A 20,589-nucleotide genomic window follows, 5' to 3' on the forward strand; every position below is an offset into this window, starting at 1 on the left:
CACAAAAATGTTTAATTGCATTTTATATAAATATATAAAAACATGTCACTTTTTCTAGATTTCATGATACGGGTGGCATTAACAAAGAAAATAAAATGCACACTGAAGACCAGACCCTTTATTTTTAGTCTTGTACTGCGCAGTAAAAGTTATCCAGATCCATGCCAGTCAGTTGTGGGTCTCCAACCAGCTCACTACTGCCATCTCTGTTTGGAGGCACAATACATTTCAAAACAGTTATTTGTTAAAACAGTCTTATCTGGCTGCTGCATGATAGACCGAGGAGACTCATCAACACATTTTTGCCTGTGGGTTTCTCGTGTGGGGTTTTTTCTGAGATGTTAAAAACAAAGCTGAAAATATCAACAGCATGAAACACGTGCATGCTGTGTTTAAACAAATATATAATTTAAAAACCAAGAATATAACATTACTGTCAGATTATATATCCATCTTGTCCAAGATGTATTTGGCCTGGCCCTTTGCTCAGTGATAATGGGCAGAGGGTCCAGTCCTGCTGCAACCCTAAATTGTTCCCATAACATGGGGTGAGCATTAAGGATTAAATAGTCTACTTTCAGTGTCAATTACCTTTCACATCGCTGGGTTTCCTGACCATAGCATACATCACCTGGACTGATTCAAGTGCATTGTCCTCTGCAGGCATATAACAACAAAACATCATAAGAGTGATTTTTCTTTTCATTACATTTAAAATGTAAATTGTTCTCACTCATTTCTGGCTGGGACACACATATGGTCTTCAGAGCGATGTTACTTTTTATATGGTGACATGTTTTTCTTCCTGTCACGATCTATGCTGTTAGATCATGTGTAGGGGAGAGTAATGCAGACAACCAAAGGCAAAAAAAAGGATTCTTCACAAAGAGTGAGGCATTTATTATGGCTGGTGGCAAACTACAAAACAATGGGGAAAGGCGAACCAAGATGAAGCTAAATAATAACCTAAAATGGGAAAACCAAAAATAGACATGAAAAACCCTAAACATGAAATCTGGTGTGGGTGTGTGGATACCTGGAACATGGAAACTTGGAAACATGGCATGAACGTGGCATGAACTCAACAGACAACCTGACCGAAAATGAATGACAAAGACTACCTGAATACACATGAGGGTGACAAAGGAAGAGGAAACACATGCGGAGCTGGGGCAACTTGACACAATGACAAGACAGGAGGAAGTAAACTGGACATACTGAGCATGGGGCGTGAGACTTTCAAAGTGACACATGACAGATAGGGGAGACATGAAATGAGACACCAGGGGAGAGATGTAAACAAGAAGAAGAGACGAGACACAAAGGGAAAGAGCAAGAGAAAGGGACAAAAAGGGAGTTAAAGACATCATGAGACATAAAGGGCAATGGAGGACAGACTCACACGATTAAGACACAACAACATAAACAACATATTGAGGAGACACAAACATGGGAGGAACCTAAACATACAAGAACTAAACAGGGAAACAGCACTCAAAACATAGAGCCAAATAAAGCCTAGACTAAATAAATAAACTAGAACATAATAAAACACAAGTCACCAAACTCAGAATGCTGGGTCAAAAACTCCAGAACCATGACACTTCCCCTACACATCTAAGCAATTAAGGGTATTATAACTTCAATGTTTTCAGTTTAGGCAAATTACCTGTCGACATTCTTGGTTTTGTGATGAGGGAATATGTCTCGTTGTTTTCTTCAGCTATGCTTACCACTGCAGGCACTGAAATATAGAGACAAGTCAAGACCTTAAACGAATATGATATGGGCAGACATTTTTTAGTTGAAATTAAAAAAAAACAAAAAAACCCCAACAACAACTCTGATTCTAGACACTCTTTCTATATGATAACAATGTCAAAGTGCAGACAGTAAAATCAAAGAGAAATAACAAAACCAGAGTGGTGGTTAAAACTTTTTGTTGTTTTTTGGTTGAAAAGGCTGATTTTTTTTTAATTGAATCTCACTAAAATAAACAAACTTAACAATTTTTTTGAGCTTCCAATTTATAAACATCGCTTAAACTTAAACAGTCTGTTTTACAGCTGATCAAAAGGTCAGGACCACATGCCTTTAAAATTTATAATTGAGATGTTTTTTTTTTTTATGCACCACAGTGGAGGGGGCGCCACAATGGAGCTTCAGGAGGTGAAAGGGGCATCAAACGGCCAGTGGCTATATCGAGATGTTGCAGAAAGCATCCCTAATAACTGAGGGCCCTTGTTTGTGTGGTAACGACTGGGTTTTTCAACACGCCAACACTACAGTACACAATGCCCGCAGGACAAGGGACTTCTTCCAATAATAACATCACTCTTTAGGACTATCGTGCATGTTCCATTGATCTAAATTCAACTGAGAACCTTTGGGGATGAATGGCAAGGGAAGTTTACAAAAAATGGACTACAGTTACAAAAATGGACAACAGTTCCATACAGTAGACGACCGTCTTCACCACTTGGAGAAATGTCCCCACTCACCTCATGGAAACGCTTGCATCAAGCATGCCACAACGAATCTTTGAAGTGATCAACGATAATGGTGGAGCTACTCATTATTGAGTTCATGTTTGGAACTTTGATTTCTGTTTTGAGGGGGTTTACAGGTTCTTTTGGAGGTGTGGTCCTAAGCTTTTGATCAGCTGTAAAACAGCACTATCTTATGAATGAATGAAGGTGCCGGCTCAAAACATGTCTCACTCCCATTTCTTCTTGTTGGCTGTTGAAGCTCTACTTGGAACCTAGTTAAGATCCAACCATGATTTTTGGCATTTTTCAAGTGGTCATAAACTTTTGATCGGGACTGTATATCAGTTATTATGTTGTCATCATCCTGCCTCGCAACCAGTGGGCTAAAGTGACCCATTTGTAGCATTTATGCTTCTACCATAAGAAAGCACAACATATTTCTTTCCACAACAGTAACATGCAAATTATAATTAAAAAAAAATGTTATTAAACATGGTATATTTTGACATCATCATATTGCCTAATAACAACTAGTGTTAATTTAATTGACCAATCTTGCTTGTGAAGTAAGACTATAAAACGGTACCCCCTTTTTTTTCTCTTTTTTTGCAGAGGGGGGGGGGGGGGGGGGGGGTAAAACTAGCTATCATGGTCCCTGTTTCATGATAATGTAACAAAATGTTAGGAGTAGATTTATAGACACATTTCACATTTTATGTCAAGATAAAAAATGTGCTTTGTAAATTGTCTGGAGAAACTGTCATGGGTAAAAATACTTTATTTTTCAGTCAACTGAATCATTTTTTAGTCTCCTAAAGTGTTATGTTATTTAGTCAACTTAAATTATGATTTTAGTTGCCTAAATTGTGACTAAAACAAAATCATATTTTATTCAACAATTTTACTCAAAAGTCTGTTATAATCTTCTCATATGAAGTCAAATGAGACAAGAGTAAAATTCAATGAATTTAGATAGCTAAATTTTGACAAAAAACTAAACACACATACATTTTATCCACAAGACAAAATACATGTACTAAAACTAAATTAAAAACTAAATGAAAATTTCCTGTCAAAATTAACAGTGACAACAACCTACCGAGGGACTAAAATCAAAGACCGAACAATACCATATCAGGGCCATGTCCTGGGGTTTACTAAAGGATTTACTAAAGGACTCTGTCATAAACTGTGTTTCTAATTTCCATGATCCTGTAGATTTGAAGTTCAGTTTTTTTTTTTCTTAAACAGATGTTTGCCTTCCTGACCTGTTTGTGCAGAAGAGGGAGACTGGAAGGAGGCAGTAGAATTGTGAGCACCTGCTTATGAAAAAGACAAAATGAACAGGAAAAAAAAGTTAATTGGTGATGGCCACCAGGAATCACTAAGTATGCTTATTGTTATAAAATAAAAAAGTGATAAAAAATAAAATGTTTTGATGAGCCAACTGTCAGCATACTTGGTGTCAAAGAAGTTTCTTCTGTACGACTTCTGATGGTTTGTTGATGTTTATTACGTTGAAACACTCCTGCCAGTATTAGCAGAATGGCCACCAATAAAACACTGAAACCTGTGCAGAGCACCAGGTAGAGCTTGAAGTTAGGCACTGTAGGATGTCCTGCCAGAAAGATGATTGCACTGTGTATTAGAAATGATTAAAATTATCTTGTAAATTACTCTAAATATTTTAAAAGCTAAAACAAATCCTATTCAAATACAATTATGTATGCCCAATATGATTTAGCCCTTTTTCAAAAGATGGCATACTGTTCCAGATCATTTTCCAATTACTTTATTTAAATGTCTCAGTCTTATATGATAACTTGACATGCATACAAAGGTGTAAACAAAGCTTCGTAAAAATTAACCAGTAGCCAATAGAAAACATGTCCTCCACCCCCTGGAAACATGGGACTAAAGAAGTTGTATTAAAAACCACATTAACAATGAGTCTAAGTTTGTTGTTGAAAAGACGTCCGCAACGACCACATTTGGACTACACATAGCCTGTGGACAGAAGTCCAATGGACGTCAACACTAGACGTTTAGTAGACATAAAATATGTTACCTGGTGTTACCAAACAACCCCTTTAGTAGACCAAAATATGATGTCCAAAGATGACACATAAAAGCAACACTCTGGCGTCACTTTGCACAGTAGGTATGTTCATCATAGACCACATGTTGCTTTTCATTAACACACTTTATCATGAAGGTCTAAAATACAGTTTGGGTACAAAGTTTGTCTCTAATTTATTTAGAAAATATTGATGCATCTTACCTTCAACACTAAGCCAGCTCTCTGGTGATTCTCCAGCATCAGCAATGCTACATTTGTAAAGTCCTTCATCAGATTTGGATACAGTAGGAGCCATTATGTTTCCTGATGAGCTGCTCCCAACGGAGATGCCATTTTTATAGAATTTTGCAGTGTAGCTGGAGTTTGCATCCTTTTTTCTACAATGCAAGGTCACATTTTCTCCCTGCATCACAGGATAGACAGGACTCTCCAGGATCACATGACTCTCTAAATCTAAATGGCAGAAAATATGGCAGTTATTTAGTGTAAAAAGGGATCTTTACATATTAGTCATAGTCAACAGTCATGACAGCTCACATCGTTTTTAAACAGACATCTGTGTCAAATATATGCTTTTTCTGCTTATTACAATGCACATGCAGCATATATATGTGTGTGTGTATATATATATATATATATATATATATATATATATATATATATATATGTGTGTGTGTGTGGATGTGGCGTACAACACTAGAGGCCAACTCCAAGCCCATAGCACAAGTTACCATCAAGTGCGGGATCTACCAAGGAGATGCTCTGTCCCCACTGCTGTTCTGCATAGGCCTGAACCCCCTCAGTGAGATCATTAACAAGACTGGCTACGGATACCGACTACGGAACGGAGCAGTTGTCAGCCACCTCCTGTACATGGATGACATCAAGCTGTATGCCAAGAGTGAACGAGACATCGATTCACTGATCCACACTACCAGGCTATACAGCAATGACATTGGAATGTCGTTCGGACTGGAGAAGTGTAGTCGGATGGTAACAAAGAGAGGGAAGGTAGTCAGAACTGAGGGGATTGAACTACCAGAAGGCAACATTGCAGACATAGAGGACAGTTACAAGTACCTGGGGATCCCGCAGGCAAATGGGAACCATGAAGAGGCCGCTAGAAAGGCTGCAACCACCAAGTACCTGCAGAGGGTCAGGCAAGTCCTGAGGAGTCAGCTGAATGGTAAGAACAAGATCCGGGCCATCAACACATACGCCCTGCCCGTGATCAGGTACCCTGCTGGGGTAATAGGCTGGCCAAAGGAGGAGATAGAAGCCACTGACATAAAGACAAGAAAGCTCCTGACCATGCATGGAGGGTTTCACCCCAAGTCCAGCACCCTGAGGCTGTACGCTAAGCGGAAGGAAGGGGGCCGGGGACTGGTGAGTGTCAGCACCACAGTCCAGGATGAGACAAGGAACATCCAAGAATACATTGGGAAGATGGCCCCAACTGACCGAGTGCTCAGTGAATACCTCAGGCAGCAGAAACCCAAGAAAGAGGAGGGAGACGAGGAACCATCATGGAAGGACAGGCCCCTGCACGGTATGTACCACCGGCAGATAGAGGAGGTGGCTGATATCCAGAAATCCTACCAGTGGCTGGACAAAGCTGGACTGAAAGACAGCACAGAGGCACTAATCATGGCAGCACAAGAACAAGCTCTGAGCACAAGATCCATAGAGGCTGGGGTCTATCACACCAGGCAAGACCCCAGGTGCAGGCTGTGTAAAGATGCCCCAGAGACAATCCAGCACATAACAGCAGGGTGCAAGATGCTAGCAGGCAAGGCATACATGGAACGCCATAACCAAGTGGCCGGCATAGTGTACAGGAACATCTGTGCCGAGTATAACCTGGAAGTCCCGAGGTCAAAATGGGAGATGCCCCCAAGGGTGGTGGAGAATGACCGAGCTAAGATCCTGTGGGACTTCCAGATACAGACGGACAAAATGGTGGTGGCTAACCAACCGGATATAGTGGTGGTAGACAAACAGAAGAAGACGGCCGTAGTGATCGATGTAGCGGTTCCGAATGACAGCAATATCAGGAAGAAGGAACACGAGAAGCTGGAGAAATACCAAGGGCTCAGAGAAGAGCTCGAGAGGATGTGGAGGGTGAAGGTAACGGTGGTCCCCGTGGTAATCGGAGCACTAGGTGCGGTGACTCCCAAGCTAGGCGAGTGGCTCCAGCAGATCCCGGGAATAACATCGGAGATCTCTGTCCAGAAGAGCGCAGTCCTGGGAACAGCTAAGATACTGCGCAGGACCCTCAAGCTCCCAGGCCTCTGGTAGAGGACCCGAGCTTGAAGGATTGACTGCCCACAGGGGCGAGTCGGGGATTTTTTTTATACATATATATATCACTTAAGATTATATATTTATTTATTTATATATTTATTTTCTTATACTTTATGGATACTCAAAAAACAACAACACAAGCTAACAAAAAAATTATTTTACATAAATTTTCTTTTATTAAAAGAACGCACATTATTTGCATTAAATTTATTTCCCCATCTTCATAATTGTACATAAGATTCACCTTGTGTTCACAGTACCACTATCTTTACCATAAAAGGATATTCTGTTGATGGCTCACATTACATTAACATAGCATTTGTCACACTGTCTTGCCACAGAAGCCACAGTGAGCATGTTTAAAAACTGCAACAGTGTACTCATGTCTACAATTAGGCAGAGCAAATAGACCTGGGCTTCACTAATAATATTTATTAACACACTGCTCCCTGTTTAAATAGACATGATGATGTGAGGTGGCTGAAGTTTTCACTCTCAGAATAAGAACAGAGATAATATTTTTTTTTTAACATGCAGGTTGAGATATTTGCAATTTGATATAAACTGCCATCTTTTCACAAATTAGAAATTAACTAGAAGTTAACTAATTAAATGTGTTTTTAACCACAAAAATGTTTAATTGCATTTTATATAAATATATAAAAACATGTCACTTTTTCTAGATTTCATGATACGGGTGGCATTAACAAAGAAAATAAAATGCACACTGAAGACCAGACCCTTTATTTTTAGTCTTGTACTGCGCAGTAAAAGTTATCCAGATCCATGCCAGTCAGTTGTGGGTCTCCAACCAGCTCACTACTGCCATCTCTGTTTGGAGGCACAATACATTTCAAAACAGTTATTTGTTAAAACAGTCTTATCTGGCTGCTGCATGATAGACCGAGGAGACTCATCAACACATTTTTGCCTGTGGGTTTCTCGTGTGGGGTTTTTTCTGAGATGTTAAAAACAAAGCTGAAAATATCAACAGCATGAAACACGTGCATGCTGTGTTTAAACAAATATATAATTTAAAAACCAAGAATATAACATTACTGTCAGATTATATATCCATCTTGTCCAAGATGTATTTGGCCTGGCCCTTTGCTCAGTGATAATGGGCAGAGGGTCCAGTCCTGCTGCAACCCTAAATTGTTCCCATAACATGGGGTGAGCATTAAGGATTAAATAGTCTACTTTCAGTGTCAATTACCTTTCACATCGCTGGGTTTCCTGACCATAGCATACATCACCTGGACTGATTCAAGTGCATTGTCCTCTGCAGGCATATAACAACAAAACATCATAAGAGTGATTTTTCTTTTCATTACATTTAAAATGTAAATTGTTCTCACTCATTTCTGGCTGGGACACACATATGGTCTTCAGAGCGATGTTACTTTTTATATGGTGACATGTTTTTCTTCCTGTCACGATCTATGCTGTTAGATCATGTGTAGGGGAGAGTAATGCAGACAACCAAAGGCAAAAAAAAGGATTCTTCACAAAGAGTGAGGCATTTATTATGGCTGGTGGCAAACTACAAAACAATGGGGAAAGGCGAACCAAGATGAAGCTAAATAATAACCTAAAATGGGAAAACCAAAAATAGACATGAAAAACCCTAAACATGAAATCTGGTGTGGGTGTGTGGATACCTGGAACATGGAAACTTGGAAACATGGCATGAACGTGGCATGAACTCAACAGACAACCTGACCGAAAATGAATGACAAAGACTACCTGAATACACACGAGGGTGACAAAGGAAGAGGAAACACATGCGGAGCTGGGGCAACTTGACACAATGACAAGACAGGAGGAAGTAAACTGGACATACTGAGCATGGGGCGTGAGACTTTCAAAGTGACACATGACAGATAGGGGAGACATGAAATGAGACACCAGGGGAGAGATGTAAACAAGAAGAAGAGACGAGACACAAAGGGAAAGAGCAAGAGAAAGGGACAAAAAGGGAGTTAAAGACATCATGAGACATAAAGGGCAATGGAGGACAGACTCACACGATTAAGACACAACAACATAAACAACATATTGAGGAGACACAAACATGGGAGGAACCTAAACATACAAGAACTAAACAGGGAAACAGCACTCAAAACATAGAGCCAAATAAAGCCTAGACTAAATAAATAAACTAGAACATAATAAAACACAAGTCACCAAACTCAGAATGCTGGGTCAAAAACTCCAGAACCATGACACTTCCCCTACACATCTAAGCAATTAAGGGTATTATAACTTCAATGTTTTCAGTTTAGGCAAATTACCTGTCGACATTCTTGGTTTTGTGATGAGGGAATATGTCTCGTTGTTTTCTTCAGCTATGCTTACCACTGCAGGCACTGAAATATAGAGACAAGTCAAGACCTTAAACGAATATGATATGGGCAGACATTTTTTAGTTGAAATTAAAAAAAAACAAAAAAACCCCAACAACAACTCTGATTCTAGACACTCTTTCTATATGATAACAATGTCAAAGTGCAGACAGTAAAATCAAAGAGAAATAACAAAACCAGAGTGGTGGTTAAAACTTTTTGTTGTTTTTTGGTTGAAAAGGCTGATTTTTTTTTAATTGAATCTCACTAAAATAAACAAACTTAACAATTTTTTTGAGCTTCCAATTTATAAACATCGCTTAAACTTAAACAGTCTGTTTTACAGCTGATCAAAAGGTCAGGACCACATGCCTTTAAAATTTATAATTGAGATGTTTTTTTTTTTTATGCACCACAGTGGAGGGGGCGCCACAATGGAGCTTCAGGAGGTGAAAGGGGCATCAAACGGCCAGTGGCTATATCGAGATGTTGCAGAAAGCATCCCTAATAACTGAGGGCCCTTGTTTGTGTGGTAACGACTGGGTTTTTCAACACGCCAACACTACAGTACACAATGCCCGCAGGACAAGGGACTTCTTCCAATAATAACATCACTCTTTAGGACTATCGTGCATGTTCCATTGATCTAAATTCAACTGAGAACCTTTGGGGATGAATGGCAAGGGAAGTTTACAAAAAATGGACTACAGTTACAAAAATGGACAACAGTTCCATACAGTAGACGACCGTCTTCACCACTTGGAGAAATGTCCCCACTCACCTCATGGAAACGCTTGCATCAAGCATGCCACAACGAATCTTTGAAGTGATCAACGATAATGGTGGAGCTACTCATTATTGAGTTCATGTTTGGAACTTTGATTTCTGTTTTGAGGGGGTTTACAGGTTCTTTTGGAGGTGTGGTCCTAAGCTTTTGATCAGCTGTAAAACAGCACTATCTTATGAATGAATGAAGGTGCCGGCTCAAAACATGTCTCACTCCCATTTCTTCTTGTTGGCTGTTGAAGCTCTACTTGGAACCTAGTTAAGATCCAACCATGATTTTTGGCATTTTTCAAGTGGTCATAAACTTTTGATCGGGACTGTATATCAGTTATTATGTTGTCATCATCCTGCCTCGCAACCAGTGGGCTAAAGTGACCCATTTGTAGCATTTATGCTTCTACCATAAGAAAGCACAACATATTTCTTTCCACAACAGTAACATGCAAATTATAATTAAAAAAAAATGTTATTAAACATGGTATATTTTGACATCATCATATTGCCTAATAACAACTAGTGTTAATTTAATTGACCAATCTTGCTTGCGAAGTAAGACTATAAAACGGTACCCCCTCTTTTTTCTCTTTTTTTGCAGAGGGGGGGGGGGGTAAAACTAGCTATCATGGTCCCTGTTTCATGATAATGTAACAAAATGTTAGGAGTAGATTTATAGACACATTTCACATTTTATGTCAAGATAAAAAATGTGCTTTGTAAATTGTCTGGAGAAACTGTCATGGGTAAAAATACTTTATTTTTCAGTCAACTGAATCATTTTTTAGTCTCCTAAAGTGTTATGTTATTTAGTCAACTTAAATTATGATTTTAGTTGCCTAAATTGTGACTAAAACAAAATCATATTTTATTCAACAATTTTACTCAATAGTCTGTTATAATCTTCTCATATGAAGTCAAATGAGACAAGAGTAAAATTCAATGAATTTAGATAGCTAAATTTTGACAAAAAACTAAACACACATACAGTTTATCCACAAGACAAAATACATGTCTAAATTAAAAACTAAATGAAAATTTCCTGTCAAAATTAACAGTGACAACAACCTACTGAGGGACTAAAATCAAAGACCGAACAATACCATATCAGGGCCATGTCCTGGGGTTTACTAAAGGATTTACTAAAGGACTGTGTTTCTAATTTCCATGATCCTGTAGATTTGAAGTTCAGTTTTTTTTTTCTTAAACAGATGTTTGTCTTCCTGACCTGTTTGTGCAGAAGAGGGAGGCTGGAAGGAGGCAGTAGAATTGTGAGCACCTGCTTATGAAAAAGACAAAATGAACAGGAAAAAAAAGTCAACTGGTGATGGCCACCAGGAATCACTAAGTATGCTTATTGTTATAAAATAAAAAGTGATAAAAAATAAAATGTTTTGATGAGCCAACTGTCAGCATACTTGGTGTCAAAGAAGTTTCTTCTGTACGACTTCTGATGGTTTGTTGATGTTTATTACGTTGAAACACTCCTGCCAGTATTAGCAGAATGACCACCAATAAAACACTGAAACCTGTGCAGAGCACCAGGTAGATCTCGAAGTTAGGCACTGTAGGATGTCCTGCCAGAAAGATGATTGCACTGTGTATTAGAAATGATTAAAATTATCTTGTAAATTACTCTAAATATTTTAAAAGCTAAAATAAATCCTATTCAAATACTATTATGTATGTCCAATATGATTTAGCCCTTTTTCAAAAGGTGGCATACTGTTCCAGATCATTTTCCAATTACTTTATTTAAATGTCTCAGTCGCATATGATAACTTGACATGCATACAAAGGTGTAAACAAAGCTTCGTAAAAATTAACCAGTAGCCAATAGAAAACATGTCCTCCACCCCCTAGAAACATGGGACTAAATAAGTTGTATTAAAAACCACATTAACAATGAGTCTAAATTTGTTGATGAAAAGACGTCCACAGCGACCACATTTGGACTACACATAGCCTGTGGACAGAGGTCCAATGGACGTCAACACTAGACGTTTAGTAGACATAAAAGATGTTACCTGGTGCTACCAAACAACCCCTTTAGTAGACCAAAATACGATGTCCAAAGATGACACATAAAAGCAACACTCTGGCGTCACTTTGCACAGTAGGTATGTTCATCATAGACCACATGTTGCTCTTCATTAACACACTTTATCATGAAGGTCTAAAATACAGTTTGGGTACAAAGTTTGTCTCTAATGTATTTAGAAAATATTAATGCATCTTACCTTCAACACTAAGCCAGCTCTCTGGTGATTCTCCAGCATCAGCAATGCTACATTTGTAAAGTCCTTCATCAGATTTGGATACAGTGGGAGCCATTATGTTTCCTGATGAGCTGCTCCCAATGGAGACGCCATTTTTATAGAATTTTGCAGTGTACCTGGAGTTTGCATCCTTTTTTCTACAATGCAAGGTCATATTTTCTCCCTGCATCACAGGATAGACAGGAATCTCCAGGATCACATGACTCTCTAAATCTAAATGGCAGAAAATATGGCAGTTATTTTGTGTAAAAAGGGACTTTTACTTGTTAATCATAGTCAACAGTCATGACAGCTCACATCGTTTTTAACAGACATCTGTGTCAAATGCTTTTTCTGCTTATTACAATGCACATGCAGCATATATATGTGTGTGTGTGTGTGTGTGTGTGTGTGTGTGTGTGTGTGTGTGTGTGTGTGTGTGTGTGTGTGTGCTATAAAAACTACCACAGTACTACAGTACCAAATATGACACTATCTATTACTGTAAGTGATGTACTGAAACTGAACAGAGTTTTGTTTTGTTTTTTTTAAAAACTGTTGATGGACTAAGTATGTCAACTTATATATATATTTTTTTTCTATGTGCATACCAGTTACAGTGACGTTGACAGAGTTGCTTTTTTGTATTCCTCCCATTTCACACCAGTATTCTCCACTGTCACTTGAAGGATATGCATTGATAATATTGCAAGGTCCAATCGATGTTTCCCAGGTTGAAGCACATGTTCTAACATCTCCATTTATCTTTTTCATCACTCTCCATCCAGTCAGCCCATTTAGCCCTTCACAGCTGATAGTGATGGGCTCTGTTTGAAAGAACTGCTGTCTGTTCGGAACAACTTGAGGAAAACCTGAATCTGAGACAGAAAATCAAATAAAGACTCAACAAATACAGAACAAAATAGTCTCAAAAAACTGTTTTTCAGACAACCACAAATGTATACACATTAAGCACTCTAATGCTCGACTGCCTTCAAATAATTATATATGACATTATATATATATATATATATATATATATATATATATATATATATATATATATATATATATATATATATATATATATATATACATATATATATATATATATATATAGATAGATAGATATATATAGATAGATAGATAGATAGATAGATAGATAGATAGATAGATAGATAGATAGATAGATAGATAGATAGATAGATAGATCGTATGCGTGCAGTTTTTTCACAAGTGTTTTAGAGGTTTATGTTATGTTGTAGTTCTATTTTTAGCTGAAAAAAAAGTAACTGCAGTAGTTTCAGAAAATTCATATTCTCATGAGATTTATTAAATCTATAACATACATACACACTTAGACATACAACAATCAGAATCAGAATCAGAATACTTTATTGATCCCTGGGGGAAATTATTTTTTGTTACAGTGCTCCATTTTAAACCAACATTAAGACAAGACAGACAATACGCTAACTAAGAATAGTACAATATATACATATATATACATACATACATACATAAGTCACTTATAAATAAATATTTGGAAAAGAAACATGTGTAGTTGTAGCAGCAAACAGTGTGTTAAGTGGATGCGTTGTAGAGGGAGATGGCCACAGGCAGGAATGATTTCCTGTGTCGTTCAGTGGTGCTTTTCGGTAATCTCAGTCTCTCACTGAACGAGCTCCTGTGACTGACCAACATGTCATGGAGTGGGTGGGAGGTGTTATCCAACATTGTCTTTATCTTGGACAGCATCCGCCTCTCCGACACCACCTTGAGGGAGTCCAGCTCCATCCCCACAACATTGCTGGCCTTACGGATCAGTTTATTAAGTCTGTTGGCATCTGCGACCCTCAGCCTGCTCCCCCAGCATGCAACAGCATAGAGGATCGCACTGGCCACCACAGACTCATAGAAAATCCTCAGCATTTTCTGGCAGATGTTGAAGGACCTCAGTCGCCTCAAAAAATAGAGACGACTCTGGCCCTTCCTGTAAAGTGCTGTGGTGTTTTTAGCCCAGTCCAGTTTATTGTCAATGTGTACTCCAAGGTATTTATAGTCCTCCACAATGTCAACACTGACCCCCTGGATTGAAACAGGGGTCAAGTGTTTCCTGGTCTTCCTGAAGTCCACGATCAGTTCCTTGGTCTTTGCCACGTTGAGCTGCAGATGATTCTGCTCACACCACGTGACAAAGGAGTCGACCACAGCCCGGTACTCTGTCTCATCATCCCTGCTGATGCATCCAACCACCGCAGAGTCATCAGAAAACTTCTGAAGATGGCAGGTCTCTGTGCAGTGGCTGAAGTCTGTGGTGTAGAGGGTGAAGAGGAAGGGGGAGAGGACAGTCCCCTGTGGTGCCCCTGTGTTGCTAATCACCTTGTCAGACACACACTGTGGGAGACGTACATATTGTGGTCTTCCTGTCAGGTAATCAACAATCCAGGACACCAGAGAAGCATCCACCTGTATCGCTGCTAACTTATCACCCAGGAGGGTCGGCCTGATGGTGTTGAAAGCACTGGAAAAGTCAAAAAACATGACCCTCACAGTGCTCGCCGGCTGGTCCAGATGGGTGTAGACACGATTGAGCAGGTAGATGATGGCGTCCTCTGTTCCGAGACGAGGCTGATAATGAATATTTAAAGACTTACTATATGTTTGCGAATCACTGAATTCAGCAACTATAACCAACAGAAACAGGACATTCATCACTGAAAAGATTGAGAATGACAGTTTTAATATTTAACAGGTTTTTTTTCCATCATTAGCAATAAGTCCTATGCATTTTTAGTGAGCAGTTACAAACATCCATAATGACTTCATGCAAATGCATAGCTGTATTTTGAATATTGTTATTTATCCTTAATCCATGTATTTATTTTTTAATTTGTATATATATATTTTTTTTTTTACAAAAGACAAGGTCAGTACTCACAGACACTGGTGGTGGAGATTCTGACCTCCATGTTGTCTTGCTGCTGACTGTGTGAGCATCAAACTCAAATGAGGATATATTCTTTTGAAGGAATTTCCTCTTCCTGTGGTTCTTTGTAGTGACTGGGGCCCAACAGGGTTCAATTTCAATCACATGTGATTGCATAAAAAATGTCCCTGCAACCTACTATATGTTCAATTTCTTGAATTTCTTTATTCGTTTATGTTTGATCAGTTCTAGATTTTGATCATTCAGCCTACTCTTTTAATTCTTTAAGTTCTCAGTAATAGTAACGTATAAGATAAATTGTGAAATTCAGACTGACACTTGTGTTTCTTTCCTCTGTTCACCATTAATTCTTTATGTTCTGTTTATGTTTAAAATGAGGAATAAAAATATTCATGCTGTGTTTTGATATTGCAGAAGAAAATCAACAAAACTTTTCCAACTACAATATGGAACTTTGACGTGTTCAATTCCCACTGCACATTTGAAAAATACTTCAGATCATACAAATTCTGCAGTTTTATTTTTTTTTATAGATGGCCAATATCATTAGAATCTTACTGGTACATGACAGTAAGAGTTCATGGTGCACAAAATTAATATAACCCAATGTTCATGACACTATCATTTGTCACGTACTGTGGTGACCACAGTACGTGACAAATGTCAAAATAGCTCTTTGAGAGCATCTTTACTGTGTGAGGTGACAGCATAAACAAGATGGTTTTGGGTTCTCGTTAGTAAACTAAAAATAAAATGTCTATTGATGGTAAAACTTAGCTCATATTCTTAGATGTGAAAACTTACTAAACAGCAATATTGCAAAAAAAAAAAAAAATGTATAGTTATTTTAAGGACATGAGTTGTTGTGAATACATATAACTCCACAATAAGTGATTCTCTTGCATATAGTATGATTTTAAAAGTATGATAGTATCACTCAATTTCAGTGTTACTCGCACATTGGTTAGTCATTCTCATTGACCACCTTAAGCCATCATCAACATAAGATGGGGCCTGATTATTTAAGACCTTGTATGTGAGGAGCAGGATTTTGAATTCAATTCTGGATTTAACAGGAAGCCAATGAAGGGAAGCCAAAACAGGAGAAATATGTTCTCTCTTTCTAGTCCCTGTCAGGACTCTTGCTGCAGCATTTTGGATTAGCTGAAGGCTTTTCAGTGAGTTTTTTGGACATCCTGATAATAATGAATTACAGTAGTCCAGCCTGGAAGTAATAAATGCATGAACTAGTTTTTAATGTCTGTAGCACTATGATTTTATATATATATATATATATATATATATATATATATATATATATATATATATATATATATATATGTATATGTATATATTTTAGGGCTGTCTGCGTTAACGGGGATTAATCCATCATCACAATTTACGCGATTAAAATTTTTAACGCAATTAACCCATCTGGAGCGCAGAATGACGAATGAAATGTCTGTTGCCAATGCATTTCGGGCAGTTTGTCCAAAATTAATTTATTCTGCGCTCCAGATGGGTTAATTGCATTAAAATTTTAATTGCAATGATGCGTTAATGTGTTATGTAAACAGCCTTAATCTTTTGTCTTTTTTTTATGATTACATTTTTTTTTATTCCATTATCCATCCATTTTATTCCATTATGCCTTTTAAACAGCTAGGGCTGATATATTTTTAATATTTCCACACGTTAGGCAAAATACCCTTCATCATGCTTCGTTTTGTGATGAGAGTATGCATCACCTGGGTGGATTCAGTCATGTGGGGCCCTGCTGACTCTGTATAGTCTTGACTTGCCTGTATGTTTCAAAGTAGAGAGGAAGATGAAAATGTTTTTCTCAGCCACAAAGATCAAAACTCTCTTCCTGGGGATATGTGAGGTGGGCAAATGAACTGAATCACTTCTTTAACAGGTTTGATTCATCCAGGAGGCAGTCTCCAACATCGGCTGCAGCTCAAGGGTTGTCAAGTCCTGCGCAAGAGAAGAGACTGGATGCCCTCTGGACCTGGTGGAGGTGGGGTGAGTGACAGGAGAATGGTGGCTGTCATCCCTGTTGGACAACATCTCCCACCCCATGCAGGAGACTCTGACAGTACTGAGCAGCTCCTTCAGTGGCAGGCTGAGGCCTGTTTTTATTCTGCCTTCAGTGGCAGAATCTCTCAATCCCACAATGTGGGATTGAGAGATTTCACAGGTCTTTCCTTCCAACTCCTGTCAGACTCTACTGCAGATGACCACACTATACTTCCTACTATAACAAAGCATTTTAGTCAATTTGTATCGTAATTTATTCTATTGCATATAGTATTTTATTCTATTATGTATAGTATGTAATTCTATTTTAAGTTATTCTAATCTATTATGTTTTTTCTTTAACTTTTGCTGCTCTTAAACGTACTTTCTGCAGTGACAAAAATCTTATTGTATCTTATCTTATGAAACTTCAGTAATTTCATGACAGTAACATGTAATATTTATTCACAACATCAACTATGCGAATTATATTACCACAGTATCATGTAGCATGGGGATATTTGTTTTCAGAATATGCTAAAGAGATATGTAAGTCTGCATTTCTTCTCTGGACTGACATTGGAAAGGACCAAGGCAACTAGTGCTTATTAGTGGCTTATTATTATTTGTTTCAAAAGCTAAAAAAAATAAAAAATAACGTTCTGTAATGACGAAACGCACACTTTTAAATTCTCGATAAAACTTACTTCCAAAAACTAGCCAGCTCTCTAGTGATTCTTTTATCTTAGAGATGTTACATTTTTAGAGCCCTTCATCAGACCTGGAAACAGTGGGGCTCATTAGCTTTAGCTTCGTTTTGTAGCTCTTTCAAGTTGTCATGAGATAATATTTAGCCTATTATAGTTTTGTTAGAAATACATTAATATACATTTTTAACTACTTAATATGCGTTTGAGAGTCACTGAATTAATCTACTGTAACTAAGATCAACAGGACATTAATCACTGTAAGGATTAAGAATGACAGTTAAACATATAAAATATTTTAAAAATATTTTCTTCATCATTAGTGTTGAGTCCTGTATTTATCAATAAGAAGTTAAAACATCCATAGTGAATCCACTGACAGGTTCTGGTCTTCCTGAGAGGGAGAGAGAGAGAGAGAGGTAGTCTGTTTAAAATAACATCTATTTTTTAAAAGTATATAATTTGGCAAAGTAGAATGCCAAAATAAAGCATCAAGTGAATTGAAATTCATCAAACATAAGCAGTGTCCACAACTGAATAAACCAGGGTGTCAAAATTTTACAGAATCTTTTCCATTTACATGCAATCGAATAATGCCCTAATGCAGCCTAAATGTGGTTTTATAATGTACTGTTCTTTGTTTTAAAATGGTGTATATGCAGCAGAAAAATGTATGACATGTCATAATAATCATGTATCCAAAAATGTTTTATTTTAAACATGATTATCCAGCCTATGTTAAACTTTTATCGTTTTGATTCATTGAGTTATTGTCACGGAAAAGAGGGACCCAGGCGCGGTTCTTCTTCACAGAAACACAGTGCGTTTATTTACAGTGAAACAGACAGGCAAGTCCAACAATTCACTCAAAAGTGCAATTTTCCAATCGTGCTCGTCCCTTGCTCCCAGTGCGTTCCGTGTTGTAACTCCCTTAGTGTGTGTGCTCCCCAACTCGCTTCTCCGCTCGCCCCTCCTGGAGGAAGAAGGAAAATCCACCATTAGCCACACGCTAGCCGAATAACAAGCTCACACTGCTCGCACGGACTATACCAGTTCGGAGTAATAATCCCACGTCGACTGTCGCCGTGAGTCCAGGTTAAATACCCCTTTCTAGCCTGGAGGAATGATTACCAACGGCTGGTCAGGTAATCAGCTGCAGGTCGTTATAAAAAATGTGCAGTGCCTTTGTTTTCATACGCACATGAAAAGGCACGGCGGTGACGGAGAATGATGAGGGCGAAAGCGGATGGTTGAATGAAACGGATGAACCAGAATTGGTTTGTAAAAATGCTGCAATCAGAATCAGAATCAGAAAGGGTTTTATTGCCAAATGTTAAGCAGGTTTACAACATTAGGAAATTGCTGCGGTGCTTCAGTGCAAACATACTGTCAGATAACGCTTAAATAGACATGAAAAAATAAGAATAAGAATTAAAAGTGCTACGTAGAAAGAAAGATATATATACATGAGTGCAGGTGGTGATCAGTGCCAAACATGGAATGATGCAGTGAACACAGCGTAGGGTCATGTGTTAGTGGTGGGAACAGTCATACGGTTATTGTTCATGTGTCCAACAGCAGAGGGGAAGAAACTGTTCTTATGGCGAGAGGTTCTGGTGTGAATGGACCGGAGCCTCCTGCCTGAGTGGAGCAGGTCAAACAGACTGTGTCCAGGGTGAGAAGGGTCAGCGCTGATCCGGGCTGCACGCCCCAGTGTCCTGGAGGTGTACAGGTCCTGCAGTACAGTACAACTTCAGTGGTGTGGAACTGGTTTAGCTTTCGTCCGTTAGATACACAACAAAGCACTATTTTTGGTAGCGCATGCTAGCGGGCCGTCGTTATTACCGTGTTTTTTTGGAAAATACGGCACACTTAAAATCAATCCTTTGATTTTTCTGAAAATCGACATTTTTATAATCCAGTGTGCCTTATGTTTGAATTCTGGTTGTGTTTACTGACCTCGAAACGATTTTATGCTCGAAAATCTGTCAAATGTTTTAGTACGACTTTGCTAAGCTACGAACTTGATGGATTGTCGGAGCATTACAGCTATCGTAGGCAGGAGCCTTGCGGAGTGATACGTACGGTGCTTCAACATAATTTTACCGTATTGTGTGTGTATAACCTCTTTTTAAGTTTTGTGGATATTATACATGGTTATGCTGAGGATATGTCGGCCAATTTCCACTGGAAATGCCTTTTGGTTAAACTGTCAGCAAGGAATCTGCATTTGCACTGTTACATTTTTATATAACTTTAATGCACATAAAAAACAGCTGCTTGTTTAAGTGAAAATACATTGATGTGTTTTTTGCACTAATAAAGTTGTGGAGTTGTAAAGTATTTTGTCTAGTGTCAATTATATCGTCAGTTAGATCGTTATCGCAAATTTTCAAATCTATATCGTGATAAATATTTTTGGTCATATCGCCCTGCTCTAATACATATATACTAATAATCACAACAGTAGTGGTACTACATAAGCTGATAATTTGCTTTGCTTTGTAGTAGCACTGGAAAATATTGGATTCAGCAATTGAAATGTTTTTTTTTGTCTTTCTTTTTGTCATTGAAGATATTCTTCATCAGGATCCAGTGGATCTCATAGATAACAAAATGACACTTGTCTATAATAATAGTGAAACAGAAATGCAACA

General features: G+C 38.1%; 1 protein-coding gene across 1 annotated transcript; it reads right to left on the minus strand.

The window, feature by feature from the left end:
- Positions 1 to 583: 583 nt before the first annotated feature.
- On the minus strand, positions 584 to 15,228 carry LOC146713527 (uncharacterized). Its single transcript, XM_085438468.1, has 11 exons — positions 15,198 to 15,228; positions 14,914 to 14,973; positions 12,868 to 13,134; positions 12,239 to 12,490; positions 11,417 to 11,575; positions 11,227 to 11,277; positions 9,168 to 9,242; positions 8,090 to 8,155; positions 4,771 to 5,022; positions 1,670 to 1,744; positions 584 to 657 (listed from the first exon to the last, which is right to left on the minus strand). The coding sequence occupies exons 1-11, from the start codon at positions 15,226 to 15,228 to the stop codon at positions 584 to 586; spliced, it is 1,362 nt and encodes a 453-aa protein (XP_085294594.1).
- Between the last annotated feature and the right edge of the window lie 5,361 nt (positions 15,229 to 20,589).

The sequence above is a fragment of the Copadichromis virginalis genome, linkage group LG3 (assembly GCF_057382275.1).
Source record: "Copadichromis virginalis isolate Kocher_CV1m ecotype Utaka linkage group LG3, C_Virginalis_male_GT1.1, whole genome shotgun sequence".
In the NCBI taxonomy this organism is placed as follows: Eukaryota; Metazoa; Chordata; class Actinopteri; order Cichliformes; family Cichlidae; genus Copadichromis; species Copadichromis virginalis.